Raw genomic sequence first — 19,528 nt, 5'->3', positions numbered from 1 at the left:
CTGGAAGTTGAAGAGTTCAGTGCTGAGTTTGGAAGGCTCTAATATGCCCAGACAGCAGATAAGGTCCCTCAAGCTTGTGTTGGGATTCATTATAACACTATCTCACTACTGGTTCCATTTTGTTGCAAGTCATCTGTCTGTATTGTTGGCTTACATTTGCATTGAGCACACCCTGACCTGCTATTAGCAACCTAGCCCACTTCACTGTCTCATTAGTAAATTAACAACCCATCCTTGTAACATTTCTGGCTCCAACATATCACAATTATTCACTTTAACTCCCCGTCCTTCCCACCACTTCCCTTCTGTAACTTCAAGCTAATATTCTTTTTCCTTTTTCTCAGTTCTGAGAAGCATCCGCAACCAGAAGTGTTAACTCTCATTTTCATTCCACAGTTACTGCCTGTTCTGTGAATATCTCCAGCATTTTCCGTTCTTGTTTCGAGTTTCCAGTATCTTATTTTCAATTCTTAATTTTGCATTCTTCTTATGAATTGAGCTTGACTTGCTGTTGTTCGTTAGCATGGCATGTAGTTCCAGCTGAGAGCCGCTGGCACCCCAGGTTAACTTGCCAAGAGGCCAAAGGAACATTTCCTTAGTGCAAGCCCAATGTATCTGCCTGGATGTCACACTCTTGTCTGGATTGGGATGTGCCCTCAGCCTCTGGAACCATGAATGCGATCCACTGAGCTTTCGCTTATGATAATTTTTACTGCTCGGGCAGGATGGTGACTCAGTGGTAGAGTAGCTGCCTTACAGCGCCAGAGACCCGTGTTTGATCCTTAGTACGTGCTGTCTGTATGGAGTTTGTATGTTCACCCTGTGACCTGTGGGTTTTCTCCATGTGCTCCGGTTTCCACCCACACTCCAAAGACGTACAGTTTGTAGGCTAATTGGCTTGGTAACATTGAAAAATTGTTACTAGTGCATGTAGGTTAGTGTTAGTGTGCGGGGGATCGCTGGTCGGTGCCGACTCAGAGGGCCGGTTTCTGCGCTGTATCTCTAAACTAAAACTTATTTCGCTTATTAGCTCCCTTTGTTTAAACTCAGGCCATGCAAATCATGTTGAGGCACCCCATTGCTTTCTCCTCTCCCAATCCCTTGCAGAAGCCACCGCCAAATGCTTTCAAACCATTGAGCTCTTGTTAGTGGTTTTCGGAGCAAACTGCACACCTTTGCTGCGTAAGTTATTTCTGAAGTGCTGACTTAATCCCTAAGGTGATAATTACAGGGTACTGCAAAAGCTTTTTAGAAAGAATCTTAACCCCTCAGTTGTGTGCATAATTTAATTTCCTCCTTTTGTTTCCTTCCCCATCAAATGCATGTACTATACAATATGCGCTGACCAAAATATTAAGATAAAATAGAATGAGAGTGAATAGGCAATAACGGTAGATTGTAAAAGCTTCACTGGTTTTGTAGAAAAGTGATTAACAAAATTAATGCAGGAGGCAGGTAAAATTATAATGGAGATGAAGGCAGTGACACAGGCATAGATGAGAGATACAGATTCATACACTGGAATACATTCAAGAACTGTACAAAAAAGTAGCAATGCCATTATAAAAATGATAACGAGGCAATAAAGTGGGGAAATTAATGACCCACGAGCTTGAATTTTGATTGGTGCCTGCATGCTTTTGGCTTGATCTTTAAGAATTTTGTGCATTTCAGAATGATCTCTGTTTGACGAAAAGAAGGAATGTGAGAACAGTGGTATCTGGCCAGTTACCCCGATATAAGTAGCAGAGAAAATACTGCCGTCTATCACTGAGTTGTGGTTTAGTTTAGTTCCGTTTAGAGATACAGCGTGGAGATGGGTCCTTCAGATCCCCGTAAACTAGCACTATCCTACAGATTAGGGACAATTTACAATTTTTACCAAAGTCAAATTAATCTACAAACCTGCATGTATTTGGAGTGTGGGAGGAAACCGGGGCACCCGGAGAAAACCCACGGGGAGAACGTACAAACTCTGAACAGACATGGTTTCAAGGTCATTTTATTGCCACATGTACCAATTAAGGTACAGTGAAATTCGAATTACCATACAGCCATACTTTTTTTTAAAAAGCAACAACTACATAAAAGTTAACATAAACATCCACCACAGCCATAGTCAGGATTGAATGTGGGTCTCTGGCGCTGTAAGGCAGCAACTCTACCGCTGCACCACAATGTCGCCCTAATTGGTTAATGGGGAAGTTGAGAAATTGATATGAAGGGACATATTTGTAAAAGGGAAATAGTGTGTGACAAATAAGAGCTTCTTAGGATGTAACGCAAAGCGTAGTACATAATTTCCCAGTAAATGTGGTGCAGTTGTATTTTTTTTTAAAGGCATTCGGTAAGGCGATACACAAGATTAGGTGTGTAGAACTGGTGGTGACATATTTATAAGGATTGAGAGTTGGTTATTACAAAACATGAGGAATAATTGGTCACTCGGATTGATCGTCTGTAAGAAGAAGGATATTGTAATGAATAATTGAGGACGTTCAATAAATCCACATTTGCTGACCAAATGCAGCCGGCCAGGAAATAAAGTAGAGGAGAACATCGTTGGCACAACGGGATGGATGATGTCATTTGAAGTTGTCTACTTTGGAAACGAATACAGCTCCACTATCGATTTTTTCGGCAACTGATGGTCTGGCACCTCCTTTAATCCGGACAAAATTACGGGAGAGTGTGGCGCACACTCTTTCATCCCGATAAGTGTGCCTTCATCCTATAAGTGTTAATTGTTTACTGCTCTGTGAACTGTTAATTCTTTATTTAAGTTTCTAGCAGTCCATGGTGCTTTAGAGACACAGGACGGGTACAATCAGTGGGTGGAGGAAAATCAATGGTCTACTTTGGAGATGCGGTAGTCAGTGGAGCCTGAGTTTCTTGGTACACAAATTATCGAGTACAGGTTCAGTGAGCATTTGAAAAAGCAGTGGCTTGTAAGCCGTTAATACAAAGGGCAAAAAACAAAGTGCTGGAGGAACACGTGTGCCAGGCAGCATCAGTGGAGGAAATGTTTTGGGTTGGGATCCATCTACAGACGAATGATTCGACAGTCTGAATAAGGGTCCCCACATGAAACGTCATCTGTCCATACTCTCCACAGATGCTGCCTGACCCTTTGAGTTCCTCCAGTAATTTGTTTTTGCTGATGATTCAAGCACCTGCAGTTACTTGTGTCTCCTTTAATTTAAAGGGCTTGGAATACAGGTAAAGAATTCTTATTGCGTTTATGCATACTGTGTTCAATTTTTGTCTCGCTTGCTAGGAATAGATATGTAAGTCTTGGAAGGAATAGCCAATATTCTCTCTCAGGTGAGATCGATTTGTCTCTGCTATTCATTGGAACTTGCAGGTGATCTCAGTGAAGCATTTAAAAATCTTTCAGGTTTAACAGGGTGGACATTGAGAGGAATAGACGTCACTCTTAGAACAATGGTGGGGACAATAGGCTAGTTGCATTGACTGTAATTAAGTCACACCATCCATAGTGCTTTCTAGCATGAACACATGGCCAATTATACACTGAAATGAGTTGCCTTGCATCATTAGAGGCTTTACATTTGCACTATCCTAGGGTTGGCATTCAAACACCAGAAGCAAACAGGTTGAGAAGTTAGTCTCGACTGCATAGCAATTTAACCCCTGCGGCTTTCATCCTGGGTAGCTGTATTCAAAGGCCATTATATATAGATATGGCGGTGTATTTTGTATCTGTTCTGCAAAAGTGTTAGTTGTCTGGCTTTAATCAACTAGTGTTCTGTCTTCAGTCCTTTAGTTACAGTTCCATAGTTTCTTTGTTTTGTTAGTTATATGTTCAGCCTTTAGCCAAGGCCTGCGGATATTTTAATACTTTCTCTGATGCTGTAGAACGATTGCTGTTGTGCTTGAATAAAACATTTTAAAACATGAGACATGGCACAGTGGTAGAGTTGCTGCCTTAAAGCACCAAGGATCTCGGTTCGATCCTGACTACGGGCGCTTGTCTGTACGGAGTTTGTACATATTCCCCGTGACCTGCGTGGGTTTTCTCCGAGATCTTCGGTTTCATCCCACACTCCAAAGACGTACAGAATTTTAGGTTAATTGGCTTGGTATAAAATGTAAATTGTCCCTGGTGTGTGTAGGACAGTGTTAATGTGCAGGGATCACTGGTTGGTGCGGACTCGGTGGGCCGAAGGGCCTGTTTCCTTACGTTATCTCGAAACTAAACTTGACACTTGAAAATGCAAATACTGGCATTTTGAGCAAAAACAACTGAATGCATTCAAGAGAGAGCTGGATAGAGCTCTTAAGGATAGCGGAGTCAGGGGGTATGGGGAGAAGGCAGGAACGGGGTACTGATTGAGAATGATCAGCCATGATCACATTGAATGGCGGTGCTGGCTCGAAGGGCCGAATGGCCTCCTCCTGCACCTATTGTCTATTGTCTAAAACGCTACTACTTGACTTGGCAAATCATTGAGAATTCAGTGATGCTACATTTCTATATTCCGATTCCCTTATTCGGTTCCCTGACTAATGAAGACAAGCATGCCAAACGCCGCCTTCACCCTGGCTACCTGTGCCATCATTTTCATAGACTATGTACCTGCTCCCTTAGGTCACTGTTCTTGCAACAATCCACAGGGCCTGCCACTTGCTGTGCAAATCCAATCCTGGCTTGTCTTACCAAAATGCAACACTTCACATTTATCTGAATTCTGCACAGCTGTTAGCTAACAATGCTTTCCCGAAACGTCACCCATTCCTTCTCTCCAGAGATGCTGTCTGTCCCGCTGAGTTACTCCAGCATTTTGTTTCTATCAATACTTTCTGATATCTTTTTTCAGTATTTGTTAGTCTATTAACAAGGTTATTATGCTGGCTAATCCCATTCACCATAACGCTGTTTTTTTGAAGATATGACTATGTCTTCACAAGGACTGTGGATAGTTATTACTGATGCTACGGATGGATTCATGTGTAAAAGATAGATTATCAAATATATTATTCATTCAGTTTAGTTTGCTTAAGTATAATCCAGTTAACCAGCTGTGTACTTCAGGGTACACATGACATTCCCCCCATCCCCCTCCCCGGCACCACATGAAGTATAGGGATTCGTAACTCAATGAAGTGGTACGGGTCTCGACCCAAAACGTCATCTATTCCTTCTCTCCAGAGACGCTGCCTGGCCCACTGAGTTACTCCTGCTTTTTGTGTCTATTTTCGGTGTAAACCGGAATCTGCAGTTCCTTCCTACACATAAGTATGTGGTTTCCATCGCGATATTTGAATAGATGCTAAATCTCTAAACTAAACTAAGATGCCTTGTGACTTCATGGTGTCTGGTGCTGATGTTCATTGATCTCAACGCTCATTCCCATCTGACTGCTTTCTGTTGGATATGGTCTGCCAACAAGGAGGGCATATCCAGATCTTGATGGAAGCGGATGAGGCTATGGCTGGTCACTGCAAATTATTTTTTTCAGTGTGATATTTCCAATTTTAACAACTATCCCCAGATTTAAATAATATTTTGAAGCATCAGGCTGGTTCTGTCTTCCTTGTTACTTTTACCTCAGTTACTTTTTAAAAACCTTTTTACATTACTTTTAGAGATACAGCGTGGAAATAGGCTCTTCAGCCCGCCAAGTCCACGCTGACTAATGATCACCCTGACACCAGTTCTATGTTATCCAACTTTCTCATGCATTCCCTACACTGACAATTCCCTACACTGACGGAAAGACATTCTTGCCATAGAGGGAGTACAGAGAAGGTTCACCAGATTGATTCCTGGGATGGCAGGACTTTCATATGAAGAAAGACTAGATAGACTCGGCTTGTACTCGCTGGAATTTAGAAGATTGAGGGGGGATCTTATAGAAACTTACAAAATTCTTAAGGGGTTGGACAGGCTAGATGCAGGAAGATTGTTCCCGATGTTGGGGAAGTCCAGAACAAGGGGTCACAGTTTAAGGATAAGGGGGAAGTCTTTTAGGACCGAGATGAGAAAGTTTTTTTTCACACAGAGAGTGGTGAATCTGTGGAATTCTCTGCCACAGAAGGTAGTTGAGGCCAGTTCATTGGCTATATTTAAGAGGGAGTTAGATGTGGCCCTTGTGGCTAAAGGGATCAGGGGGTATGGAGAGATGGCAGGTACGGGATACTGAGTTGGATGATCAGCCATGATCATATTGAATGGCGGTGCAGGCTCGAAGGGTCGAATGGCCTACACCTGCACCTATTTTCTATGTTTCTACACACTAGAGGCAGGAGCCCAATTAACCTACACTTGTTCGTGACCCAATCAAGTCCTTGCTGACATTTGTGGTCAGTGGCAAAGACACAAGGAAGAAGTGCGAGTGAAACAGCCTGATTCTGAATGGGATGAACCATGGCGTTCTCTTATCTTGCCTTTAATACTCTTTTTTTATACATAGGCATTTCCACAGCACAGCAGCATCTCATCTGGAACAACGTGGAACTTGAAGATGAATACTGTTTACAGGACTACAAGTACGTTGATCTTATTTGTTTAAAAGAAAACAACTTGGGTGCTTTTCTCCGGTTGAACTGTTAATATTTGAAACAATGCCTTTCATGAAAAAAAAAGCTTAAAGCACATGGTAGGCACAAAATGCTGGAGTAACTCAGCGGGTCAGGCAGCATCTCAGGAGAGAAACTCAGATTGAGAGAAATCTCAGTCTGAAGAAGGGTCTTGACCCGAAATGTCACCCATTCCTTCTCTCCTGAGATGCTGCCTGACCTGCTGAGTTACTCCAGCATTTTGTGAATAAATACCTTCGATTTGTACCAGCATCTGCAGTTATTTTCTTACATCTCAGGAGAGAAGGAATGTGTGACGTTTCGGGTCGAGACCCTTCTTCAGACTGATGTGCCCCCTCCCCTGACATCAGTCTGAAGAAGGGCCTCGACCCGAAACGTCACACATTCCTTCTCTCCTGAGATGCTGCCTGACCCGCTGTGTTACTCCAGAATTTTGTGTACCTTCGATTTAAACCAGCATCTGCAGTTTTTTTTCCTACACAGCTTAAAGCACATAGTTGGATCAAAAGTCAAGATCAGCATAAAGCAATTTTGTCACACATCTGATCCTTTTTCCTGTCGGTCTCCATCTTGCCAAATATGGTCAACAGATATGACACAAACTTCCAAGAATGTTGTCTCCTATCAGAATATGACCGTGTAAAACCAGTGTGGACATCTGCATTTTTCCAGGTGCTACTTATGATTTGAAAAAAAAAAATTGGGTATATGTGGATTATTCAACAAACCATTGGATCAGCCATTACAGTGTGGAACAGAAGTCACCATTAGTTTATCACAGTGTGCTGTCTTCTATTTGCAGTATATCAGAAGGTTGTACTCTTAAACTGGTGCTTGCCATGAGAGGGGGACCTATAAATACCAGAAGGGGTAAGTAAAGAGTGCCAACTTTAAGGAAAATTGAATTGTTTTCTCTCTATTTGTTAACTTGGCTATCGCCTTTCTTCAGCAAGCTTGATGATGAACACCACCTATGACTGTTGATGAAATACCATTGTTGATGGGCAGAGACTAGATTTTCTTTTGAGGAAGAAGTGAGCCTTGGTGCTATTAATCAGCTGATGGAATTGGAATCTGTTGCTGTCGGGTTGTGGAATCAAACCTTCAATCATGGAAATTGATTCAAACTTCTCTGTTAGCATTGTTCCTGTCACCACAAACTCCCTCACCTTCCTCTTCAGATTTGTTTGTTATCATAGGTTGTACATTTCATCAGTTCATAAGCTATAGGAGCAGGATTAGGCCATTCGGCCTATCAAGACGACTCTGCAATTCAATCGTAGCTGATCTATCTTTCCCTCTCAACCCCATTCTCCTGTCTTCTCCCCATTACCCCTGACAGCTGTACTAACCAAGAATTTATCAATCTCTGCCTTAAATATATCCATTGACAGCCGCCACAGCCTTCTGTGGCAATGAATTCCACAGATTCACCACCCTCTGATTAAAGAAATTGTACACTTGTGCATAGGAATCCTTACTTCCAGTTTTTTGATGAAATTTTTGCTCCTCTCCTTGTTCACTTCTGGCCTGCCTATAACCCCATCTTATTTTAAAGCAAAAACTTGCATTTTGCTGGAAATCTGAAATGAAAACAGAAAATGCTGGAGCAAGTCGACAGGACACACAGCATCTGGGGAGAGACATTTTTTTAATGATTAATCATCTTTCAACTGAATCAGAAAAGTGAGAGATGAGTATGTTTGAAGTAACCAGGAGTGAGAGGGGTGTAGATGGCAGGGGGGAGGGGAGTGAACCCTGTCTAGGTGACAAATGGTGTTGGTGCCATCTTATAGAGGGTGATGATGCTTGTTAATTATAGTTAATCTGTCTGGAGTGTAAAATGGAAATGAATGAGGGAAAAAGAAAAACAAAGTTGTGCGTGTGAGATTCAGTATACAGTGTGGCGCAGCAGTAGAGTTACTGCCTCACAGTGCCAATGACCCAGGTTCGATCCTGACTGGGGGTTCTGTCTGTACGGAGTTTGTACACTCTCCCTGTGACCACGGGGACTTTCTCCAGGTGCTCCAGTTTCCATCCCAAAGAAGGTAGGTTTGTAGGTTAACTGGCTTCGATAAATTGTCCCTAGTGTGCAGGATAGAACTAGTGTACAGATGATCGCTGATTGGCATGAACTTGGTGGGCCGAAGGCCCTGTATCTGCGCTGTATCTTTAAACTAAACTATGCAGTGGTTACTAGAAAGCTGAAAATGCCTAGACCAGACTAGAAAATGACCAGACATTATTCATCCATTTTGTTTATGTTGACTCTTTGAAAGATCTCTTTTATTAGTCCTATTTATAGCTAAAATATTGTTCAATTTCCAGATCACTGCGTCTGCACAGCGGGTTTACAATTGAGTTTCTTTTGCCTTTCACTGCCAGCTGATTGGCCCTCTCCCATCTACATAATTGATTACCTGCAGCACGCTGCCTTTCTCTCTATTGTCGGTTCAAAGCCAACTTCAGTTAATGTAGGCAGCTTAATGGAGCAGGCAGGTTGCTGTTTTCGGTGAGACATTTTGAAGTATCACTGTGCTAGTTCAGGTGAACGTGTAAGATCTAACGGGGCTGACTGGATGACACTCAGGACTCCGTGCTCTTGTCACAGTTTCAATGCGGCACCTCTGACTGACTTGGGCACATATGGCCCCCATTTGGTATTGTGTGTAACAATAGTAGCTACACTTCAGCAAAGGTTTAATGCTTGTGACGCGCTCTGGGATCTTCTGAGTATAAGAATACTACTGCATAAACATTAGTGACTAACGACTAGATTGAAAACAATAAAATGGGTTTTACCTGAAGTGGAATGTGATGTACCCCTCCTGGCAACACTCTTCGGTCTTCATACCAGATGATGAAGGTGACTTCAGGCAACCTGAAAGAGGACGCCGAGAAACGCACGTGTTCGAAGATCCCATCAGATCCGCAAATACACTTATCATCTTGACATCGCCATGGAACACATAAGTCATGCAGCGCGGAATCAGGCCCCTCTGCTCTACTTGCCAACACCAAGCAACATGCCCCATCTCCACTATCTACATCTCTGCAGAGTCGGGTTTACCAAGGCCGCCTCATCATTGCGATATGTAGTACTCTGCTGCTTTCACACCACCTCAACTGCTTTGGCTGTGGAAGTCAAAGAAAGTCACTGTTACTTTCAATCTTGGGATTGTTCAAGATGATCCAAGCCATAGCTCATGGTCACTGTTGGTGAAGAAGAAGGGGCATTCATGCTTTGGTGTGCCTGGAGGGGGAGCACTGGAGGTCCACTGGCTCTCTGAAGACCTTCCTTGGCCAGTGGCCACCACCGGGGCTACAGTACATCCTGGAACGATGATGACAATCACCACCTGGACCTGGACACTTTGGTGTCCCTGGAGAGGGAGCACTGGAGGTCCACTGGCTCTCTGAAGACCTTCCTTGGCCAGTGGCCATCACCGGGGCTACAGTGCATCCTGGACCGATGATGAAAATGATTTAAATATGTGAATGAAAGTGATGTAAATATTTTAATATGTTAATAAAGCGCTTCTTTCTAAAAAGAAGGGACTTCTTCCACTTCAGTGAAGAGGATAGTACATCATAGTATGAGGTGGCGATCAACTGCGTGTCTGCTTGTTAGAAATCAGGACTCTGAATTAAGAGGTCATGCCATGCATGTAGAAGTTGCATTTCTGCTTCATTGTCAGTGAGTCTACTTTGCTAGTTGCGTTAAGTTGGTCTTAAGTGACAGTGATTACTCTGGGCCTGTGCTTGCTTTATTCACTCCCGCTGAGCTTAGTTACAGTAAAGGTCTCAGCACAGCCAGATCCCAGTGGGGAATCCTAATTGCAGATACCGCTGTCTGCACACGTCTGAGGGCACAGAGGGCACACGTCTGAGGGCACATTGCAAATAGTCCCGTTTATTGTCACTTGTTCCGAGTTACAGTGAAAAGCTTTTGTGTTACAACCTGTCAGCGGATGTAGATACTGCATGTAGGATGTAAAACTAGATGTAGATACTGCATGTGGGATGTAAAACTAGATGTAGATACTGCAAGTAGGATGTAAAACTAGATGTAGATAATAAGCTTTTGTATGCTGGATCTAGTACGCGTGCGGTCACGGTGGCGCAGCGGTAGAGTTGCTGCCTTACAGCGCTATCAGCGCCAGAGACCCAGGTTCGATCCCGACTACGGGTGCTGCCTGTATGAAGTTTGTACGTTCTCCCCGTGACCTGCGTGGGTTTTCTCCGAGATCTTGGGTCTCCTCCCACACTCCAAAGATGTACAGGTATGTAGGTTGATTGGCTTGGTAAATGATTTTAAAAAATCGTCCCTAGTGGGTATAGGATAGTGTTAATGTGCGGGGATCGCTGGTCGGTGCGGACCCGGTGGGCCGAAGGTCCTGTTTCCACGCTGTATCTCTAAACTAAATCTTGCCCAACTTGTCTCTTAGCAGTGTTCAATTTATGGCTGAGGAAATCCAACCAGGAGAGGATGCACCTTTTCCCAGAAAGCTAGCGGGAAAAGGCTGAGCCTGAGCACGCTCAATACATGGAGTAATATGCTGATCGTACGATTTATCTTGCTGTCTGTCAGGTCACTTAAATAACCAGGAGATTCGAAACCACCTCGCCACGGAGGAGTGCATTTTGTTAAATTACCCCTAGTATTTGCACAAATTCAATTTGGGAAATATTTTCCAGCATTGCATTCCGTGCATGAACCACTGAATCAAGGGACGTACGTGCACTGGTCACAATGTTATTCAGTGGAGTCCATTTGGGATGGGACAATTATGCAGCAATCTAATTTTTTTGCAATTTTCTTTCTTACTGCAATTCCCTCTGCCGTTGCACAACTAGCCCATGCTTTTCTCTCCACAGTTAGATGCAACAATCTATTGTGCTCCAATGCTGAGAACTATATTCTGCACTCTCTCTGTGTTCCTTTGTTCCTGTCTATTGTATTGGAGCTTGGCGTGATTGTTATGTATAGTTTTATCTGATTTGATTGGATAGCATGTAAAACCAAGCTTTGCGCTGTTCCTCGGTACACCTGACAATTCTGAACCTACCCCTAAACTGCGATCTTGTGTATAATGGACATTTGACCGTCTCAGGTGACCAAGAAACACAAACGGCTGGAAGGATTAACGTAACTGTTGTGGTCTGGAATATGAACTTGTGGAATGCAAAGCGATCTGTTTGTATTGTTTTCCACTGGTAATGAATAGTGTTATAAGATATACTTGGTCCATGTTATAATGCCTTGTGAGCCTGTAAAGATTTACCTCCTTTTATCCCTTTTCCCACTTAATGGTGGTTAAGTTACTGTTCTGGCATCTAAGGCCCTGAACTATTAATCCACGTGTTTGAACCCTGTAATGGGAGCTGCAGAATTTAGATTCAAATAATTAAAACTAAATGAATTATAAGCAGCCATCAGCAATTATAACATAGAACACAAAGCGCTGGACCCACCTGAAGAAGGGTTCCATCCCAAAACGTCACCAATCCATGTCCTCTGCAGTGGCTGACTTACTCCAGCACTTTGTGCTCTATGCAAGATTCCAGCATCTGCAATTCCTTGTGTCTTCTCATCAGTTATTATAACCTTGGAACTACCAGATGGCTGTAACAACCTAACTATTCCACTCATGTTCTTTGGGGAGGGAAATATGCAAATACGCTGCCCTTACCTCTTGTAATTTGTTAAAATATTTCCATTTATGTCCATCCATATTTTGTAGTTCCAGTGGAAGATCCGACTAGAGATATGGCTGAATACATGGAGACCAGTCGAGATGACATCTGGGATAAGATCCCTTCTAACAAGCAAGTGACCTTTCTAGTATATCGTGAAGGGGACCAGTTAAATTTCTTTCGAGTTGTAGATCGTGGGGATGGCACTTTAACACCACTCTCCGAATCCCTGAGGTGTGTGAAAATTAGTAGACTGTGAAGCTATGTTACCGATTCAAGGAAACATTTAGGAAATATTTCTTGTGTACATAACTTTAGTCATAGATTTGCTTTCCATGTGGAAGTTGGTTTTGATTACTTTTAAGTTATAGTCATACAGCATGGAAACAGGCCCTTTGGTGCAACTTGATAGACGCTGACCAAGGTACCCCATTTACACTGTTCCACCTGCCTGCGTTTGACCCATATCCCTTTAAACCTTTTCTGTCCCTGTATCTGTCCACATGCCTTGTAAATGTGATAGTACCTCCCTCAACTACCTTCTCTGGTAGCTCGTTCCATATACCCAACACCCTCTGTGTGGAAAAAGTTGCCCCCTTAGGTTCATATTAACTTATGCCCTTCTCAACTTAAACCTATGTCCTCTGGTTCTTGATTCCCCCACTCTGGGTAAAAGACTGTGCATTTACCCTATCTTTTCCCCCTCTTGATTTTATACACCTTGATAAGATCACCCCTAATCCTCCTATGTACCAAGGAATACAGTCCTAGCCTACACAACCTCTCCCAATAGCTCTGGCACTTGAGTCCTGGCAACATCCTCGTAAATCTTCACTGCCCCTTTCCAAAGAGAGATGATTAATACTTTATTTTTTTAAATTAACGTGCACGATTGTGGAAAGGCATTTTTTTTTCACACTCCTCGTGTTACTAATGTGGTATTAGACGCACCCGTGAAGGCCAGTAGTTAACAATCCTTCACTTTCTAAGGTCCAGCCACACTTGTTTAATTTAATTGTGTGTCACTTGGGGAGAGATTTGAACACAACCTCTGGTTTTCTGATTCAAAACTGTATTGTACTTCAGTAATTTTCTGCATCTTTGTGAAATAACTTGTTGTTTTGTTGGTGACAAGGTAGATTTAAATATTTTTATCTGATTTTAAGTGGAGGCTCAATGTTCAACCTATATGCTGACGATGAAGATGAATCTGAGGAGTCTCCATCTGGGCAGCAGATATTAGAAAACTCCATCACTATGAACAAAATGAAACTTCTGAAGGCAAAGATGGAAAATTTGAACCTCAGTAAAAAGGTAATTGCAGTGGGAAACTGGTTACTGATTAGATCTCATACAATAGGTCTCTAAGATAGATACAAACTGCTGGAGTAACTCGGGCAGCATGTCCGGATAGAAAGAATGGGTGACGTTTTGGTCGAGACCCTTCTTCAGACAGTTCCTACAACAATAGATCTCCATCATCTGGTGGTGAATCTGTGGAATTCTCTGCCACAGAAGGTAGTTGAGGTCAGTTCATTGGCTATATTTAAGAGGGAGTTAGATGTGGCCCTTGAGGCTAAAGGGATCAGGGGGTGTGGAGAGAAGGCAGGTACGGGATACTGAGTTGGATGATCAGCCACGATCATATTGAATGGCAGTGCAGGCTCGAAGGGCCGAATGGCCTACTCCTGCACCTATTTTCTATGTTTCTATCATTGCTGCTTCCTTTACTTAATTAACAAAACCTGGGGCAAAAGTCAATCATGAATCGTCCTTCAGTATATTGGATTTTGAATGATCAATTTTATTCCAGGTTAATTTGATTGTAATGACAATAAACGGTAAAATTAGCAAGAGTAGCATCTGAGAAAAAACATTGAGTATAAAATGTAGAAAATCATGAAAGAGTGAAGAGGGTGTACTTTGAAAGGATTAAAAGATTTGTGTCCAGATGATAACAGGAAATTTAAATTACACGAGGAAATTGGGCCATGTGGAAAATGAGGAAATAACAATTTATTTGCTAAACATTAGTAAAACAAATGAGGAGACTAGTTATATTGGACTAGGGATTAATTGAAGTATAATGTCTGAAGTAGTAATGGTCTACTTGATCATCATCTGGATATCTAAGCAATGGTTGGAGGTTGGAATCAAATTTATTTTGTCAAGCTTGGATTTATCTTTGCTAAACATGCAGAGTGCTTTTCCAGCTGGGTGGTTAGACAACCTACAAGGATCGTTTTATACCTTTTCTCTTGTTCGGTTTGAAGGCATTGAAAACAATCGCTATAAGAAAATAACTGCAGATGCTGGTACAAATCGATTTATTCACAAAATGCTGGAGTAACTCAGCAGGTCGGGCAGCATCTCGGGAGAGAAGGAATGGGTAACATTTCGGGTCGAGACCCTTCTTCAGACTGATGTCAGGGGGGCGGGACAAAGGAAGGATATAGGTGGAGACAGGAAGATAGAGGGAGATCTGGGAAGGAGGAGAGGAAGGGAGGGAGGGACAGAGGAGCTATCTAAAGTTGGATATGGCCGTAGAGTAGGAGGGCAGGAGAAATCACAGAGGGGGGATGTGGTCATAGAGTAGGAGGGCAGGAGAAATCACAGAGGGGGGCTGCTCTAAATAAGCCCAGTTAACCCAGCAGTGAAGTGTGGTGTGTGGGAAGGAACTGCGGATGCTGGTTTATACCATAGAAACATAGAAAATAGGTGCAGGAGTAGGCTATTTGGCTCTTCGAGCCAGCTGATCATGGCTGATCATGCAAAATCAGTATCCCGTTCTGGCTTTTTCCCCCATGTCACTTGATTCCCTTAGCCCTAAGAGCCAAATCTAACCAAAGATAGACCCAAAATTCTGGAGTAACTCGACGGGTCAGGCAGCATCTCTGGAGAAAAAGAATAGATGACGTTTCAGGTCGGAGCTCTTCTTCAGACTGAAAGAGGTGGTGGGGGGGGGGGGGGGGGGGGGTTAAACTGGAGGTGAGAAAAGGCCAACTCAAATCAAGGCTGGTAGCAGATGACCTCAGGAAGGGTGGAGCCTATAATGGCCCATTGGTAGCTGGGAAAATGTGATATCAAGAGGATACAATGTGCGTAAGAAGAAACTGCCGAAACGTCACCCATTCCTTCTCTCCAGAGATGTTGCCTGTCCCGCTGAGTTACTCCAGCATTTTGTGTCTTATCTTCGGGATACAATGTTATGTCCAGTGGAACTGGTACAAATGGGGAGAGCGCGGGGAGGGAAGGGAACGCGGGAGTTACTTGAAATTAGAGAAATCAACGTTCATACCACTGGGTTGTAAGCTGCCCTGGTCTGAAGAAGGGTCTCGACCCGAAACGTCACCCATTCCTTCTCTCCAGAGATGCTGCCTGCCCCGCTGAGTTACTCCAGCTTTTTGTCTATCAAGCGAAATATGAGATGCAATTCCTCCGATTTGCGTTGGGCCTCACTCTGACAGTGGAGGTGGCCCAGGGCAAAATGGACAGAAGGGGAGTTAAAATGTTTGGCAACCGGGAAATTTTATGGTCCCTTTCTGGTATATTCTGGTCTTTTATTTGCGTCCTTTGTAGATAAAATAGTAGCCTCCATAATGTTTTGGAGTGTCACTAGCTTACACTCTGAGTTAGTAACTGAAGGCAGTGAGACTTGCTGCAGACATGATAATCCAAGACCATCTTGCTGTTTATTCAGTTACAGTAGCCTAATCCACTAAGGGCAGCACAGCGGTAGAGACCTGGTATGATCCTGACCTTTGGCGATGTCTGTGGCATTAGTACGTTCTCCCCCTGACCATGTGGGTTTTCTCTGGGGTGCTTTGATTTCGTCCCATACCTCACAAAGGCGTGGGTTGTTAGGTTAATTGGCCTCTGTGAATCCCCCCCTGGTGTAGGCAGTAGATAAGAACAAGATAACATAGAACTAGTGTGAACTGGTCAGCATGGGCTCTGTGGGCCAAAGGGTCTATTTCCATGCTGTATCTTTCAATCAATTCAATCAATCAATTCAATTCAATCAATCAATGGACTCAATTTAAAAATAAATGTTCTTTGTTTGGCATTTTTCAGAAATCACTTTGCACCCAAGACTCTCTTTCTTGCCTTAGCTCTTCCTCTAATGTCACTTGGCTCCCTTTAAGTATGAGCCACTTAATTTGTGCAAGTAAATTAAAATGCCAGCCATTGAGAAATGTGGCTAATGGGGTAGAAGTGCTAAAGAAGTCTTGGGATCAGAGCGACTGAAAACATTTGTTAAAATCTGAACGGTGTTCACCTGGTATTGACAAAGAAATTATCAGTCATGTGTTCCTTTTCATCTCCTTGCACAATCTTTGTTTTGCAATCTGTTACTGTATTTTTGTTTAGACTAAATATTTTTTGGAGCCATGACTAACATCCTCAGATCCCTATGGGTGGCAAAGCTGTCCCTATAAACTGGGGAACGTAGCTTTCAACGTTTTATTCGATGGGTTTTACAGCTTTTTTTCCCCCAGTGATGGCAAAATCCAGTGAGTGAATCATAAATTCATTTGTTTCTTGGATTAGACCGAATTAGGCAGAATTAGGCCATTTGGCCCATCAAGTCTACTCTGCCATTCAATTACAGCTGATCCATCTTTCCCTCTCAACCACATTCTCCTGCCTTCTCCCCATTACCCCTGACACCCACACTGATCAAACATCTATCTATCTCTGCCTTATAAATGCCTAGTGACGGCCTCCAAAGCCGTCTATGGCAATGAATTCCAAACATTCACCACCCTCTGACTTGAATCAAGAACAGAGTTTTTGTAAAATATTTTTACTAGAGATTATAGTTGCATTCAATTTAATTTCTACTTGTTAAATTGTGCCTTCTTTAAAACTTGAGGAAAATGTGTTCCTGAGTAATATTCTTTCATCTTTATTTTGTTTTGTTTTTGCAAAAGCCCAAGAAGATTGCCAAGGTGAAACCGAGGCCTCCTCTGGCACCGAGACCAACGAGTAGCTCGGTGTCTGCAGCTCGTCAACGCCTTTTCCGAGTGCTCCCTCACAACGGGCCGACTCTCAATCACACACTGTATCTACCTCCTGTTGATCAGCACCCAGCTTTTTCCTACCACAACGTGCTGAGCCCCAACTTTGCCTCCGGCATCAGCTTGGCTCCGTCGTCATCGTCGAGCGGCCTGCTGCTGAAGGACGACGAAACCGCGGACTTGACTCCCCTGCTCCAGAGCGCCATTCCCTCGCCTGGCAGGATTCTGCAGGAAGAGTTGAAGAGCCCGCGGCAACAGAAGGTGCTTCCGTCGCTCGCTTCCCGAGACTACAGGAACGCTCCGACTATTTGTACAGACTTTGTAACTGGCTGTACTCCAGGTGGCTCGGGGCTCAAGTGCCCGGATACCGGAGTGACTCTTTCAGAAGATAAAAGAGTAGCTGATGATTCTGCGAATGAACTTGCCTTGTCCATCGATGCGGATCGTGCAGAAGAGGAAAAGCTACTGAGTGAAATTGGACTTAAAACTTTGTCGAGTGAACATATCAAGGAAGAGTCCCAGCATCCAGAAAAGGATATCGTGGAACCAAATATTATTAGACCAGTTTTTCCAAATCCACTGGGATGTATTCCCATGGAATCTGGGAGATCAAGTTTTGCTGACTTACTTCCAAAGGATAAAGTGATGCAACCCACTAGATATCCTGCAACAGTCTCTCACAACTCCTTGATTACTCTTGCACCTCAAAGACCCCCAAAGACCTTTGACGTAAATAGCTTAACGTCTCCCACGTCGCCACAGCTACTACACTCGCTTCAGGACAGTGATGTTTTTCCTGGCATTTCGCTGTCAAAAGGAAGCAGGTTTCGAGGGCTCAAGCTAGACTCTCCTGGAAAAAAAACGGAAGTGGTTTCTCCGACGGAGATGACCGAGATGGCAAACAAAGCAACGACGGAGACTTTGGACTCTGCGAAAAGTGTCGGCACGTTTGCTTCGCTGGCTCGAAGCACTTCCAGGGACAATATGCAGAGTAACTGTGGGACTAGCCGACAGTGGCCGTCTGGTATTGCACTACCTGCTAGCATTCAGAATTTTCATGAAGAGATTTTTGGAGGCATTGCATCACCAGATCGAGTTTCAAATGCATTTGTTGTAAGTGAATTCCACTTTTGTTTTGAAATTAGTTTTACTGAATGTAACTATTTTACTGCTGCACATTGACTTCCAGTCTGAAGAAGGGTCTCGACCCGAAACGTCACCCATTCCTTCTCTCCTGAGATGCTGCCTGACTAGCTGAGTTACTCAGGCATTTTGTGTCTATCTTGACTTCCAGGATGGTGCCCAACCCCCTGACGACTATTTGCGTGCTCACCCCAGAAGTAGATCTACAGTTACATATTTCAACCGCTCCACTTTTAAAAATCTACACTGTAAATGGCTCAATTGTAGTGTATCGTCTTTCCGCTGGCTGGTTAGCACGCAACAAATGCTTTTCACTGTACCTCGGTACACGTGAAATTAAACTGAGCTGTACAATACACCCCAGGTCTGCTCTTAACTTTGCACATCAACATTACAATACGGCAGTAACATAGAGGCAAAACGACAAATTCTTTTAAAATTCCTATAACCCCCATGTTGCTCCTGCAGTGCCAAATGCCGGCTGTGTTAAGTCAATCCAAATACACTTTCATGCTTTTTGGCAAATTTAATCAGGCGAGTTTGCATGGCCTTTCAAATTGGTTTGTGCGATCCTCTGCACAAAGTACATGAAGTATAGCCTTTTCCGCTGACTGGTTAGCATGCAACACAAAGCTTTTCACTGTAGATAGACACAAACTGCCGGAGTAACTCAGCGGGTCAGGCAGCGTCTCTGGAGAAAAGGAGAAGGTGACTTTTCGGGTCGACACCCTTCCATCACCAATTCCTGCAGGGTTTCGACCCGAAACATCACCTAATCCCTTTCTCCAGATATGCTGCCTGACCCGCTGAGTTACTCCAGCATTTTGTGGCCATCTTCAGTGTGAACCACTGTCTGCAGTTCCTTCCTACATGGCTTTTCACTGTGCCTTGGTGCACGTGGCAATGATAAACTAAACTAAAGACCCTGTGCCTGCTATTTTTCCTTCCATCACCAGTATTCACCTAGACTTCCTCTGGTGTTAAAATAAGAAAATGTTGTCTAGCAAGTATAACTTTTGTAATTTTGCTTTGCTTGAATAAATCCTTTCCCAAGAATGCTAATCCTACCAATTTCTTCAAATTTGAGCTACCTGATTTTTAGG

General features: G+C 43.3%; 1 protein-coding gene across 3 annotated transcripts in view; it reads left to right on the top strand.

Annotated features, from left to right (window-relative positions):
* The window catches only part of zfand4 (zinc finger, AN1-type domain 4), a 41,863-nt gene that overhangs the window by 10,220 nt on the left and 12,115 nt on the right, over positions 1–19,528 (top strand). Inside the window, exons 3-7 of one of the 3 annotated variants that reach the window (XM_078428410.1) lie at positions 6,438–6,513; positions 7,367–7,434; positions 12,309–12,393; positions 13,428–13,575; positions 17,196–18,395. In XM_078428410.1, coding sequence (XP_078284536.1) covers positions 6,438–6,513; positions 7,367–7,434; positions 12,309–12,393; positions 13,428–13,575; positions 17,196–18,395 — 1,577 coding nt within the window. Of the gene's footprint in view, positions 1–6,437; positions 6,514–7,366; positions 7,435–12,308; positions 12,496–13,427; positions 13,576–17,195; positions 18,396–19,528 lie in introns of all 3 variants that reach the window. The other 2 variants (XM_078428409.1, XM_078428411.1) reach the window with 2 other exon arrangements.

The sequence above is a fragment of the Rhinoraja longicauda genome, chromosome 35, assembly GCF_053455715.1.
Source record: "Rhinoraja longicauda isolate Sanriku21f chromosome 35, sRhiLon1.1, whole genome shotgun sequence".
In the NCBI taxonomy this organism is placed as follows: Eukaryota; Metazoa; Chordata; class Chondrichthyes; order Rajiformes; family Arhynchobatidae; genus Rhinoraja; species Rhinoraja longicauda.
The sequence above is the reverse complement of the archived record's forward strand: the minus strand, read 5'-3'. Positions and strand labels throughout refer to the sequence as shown.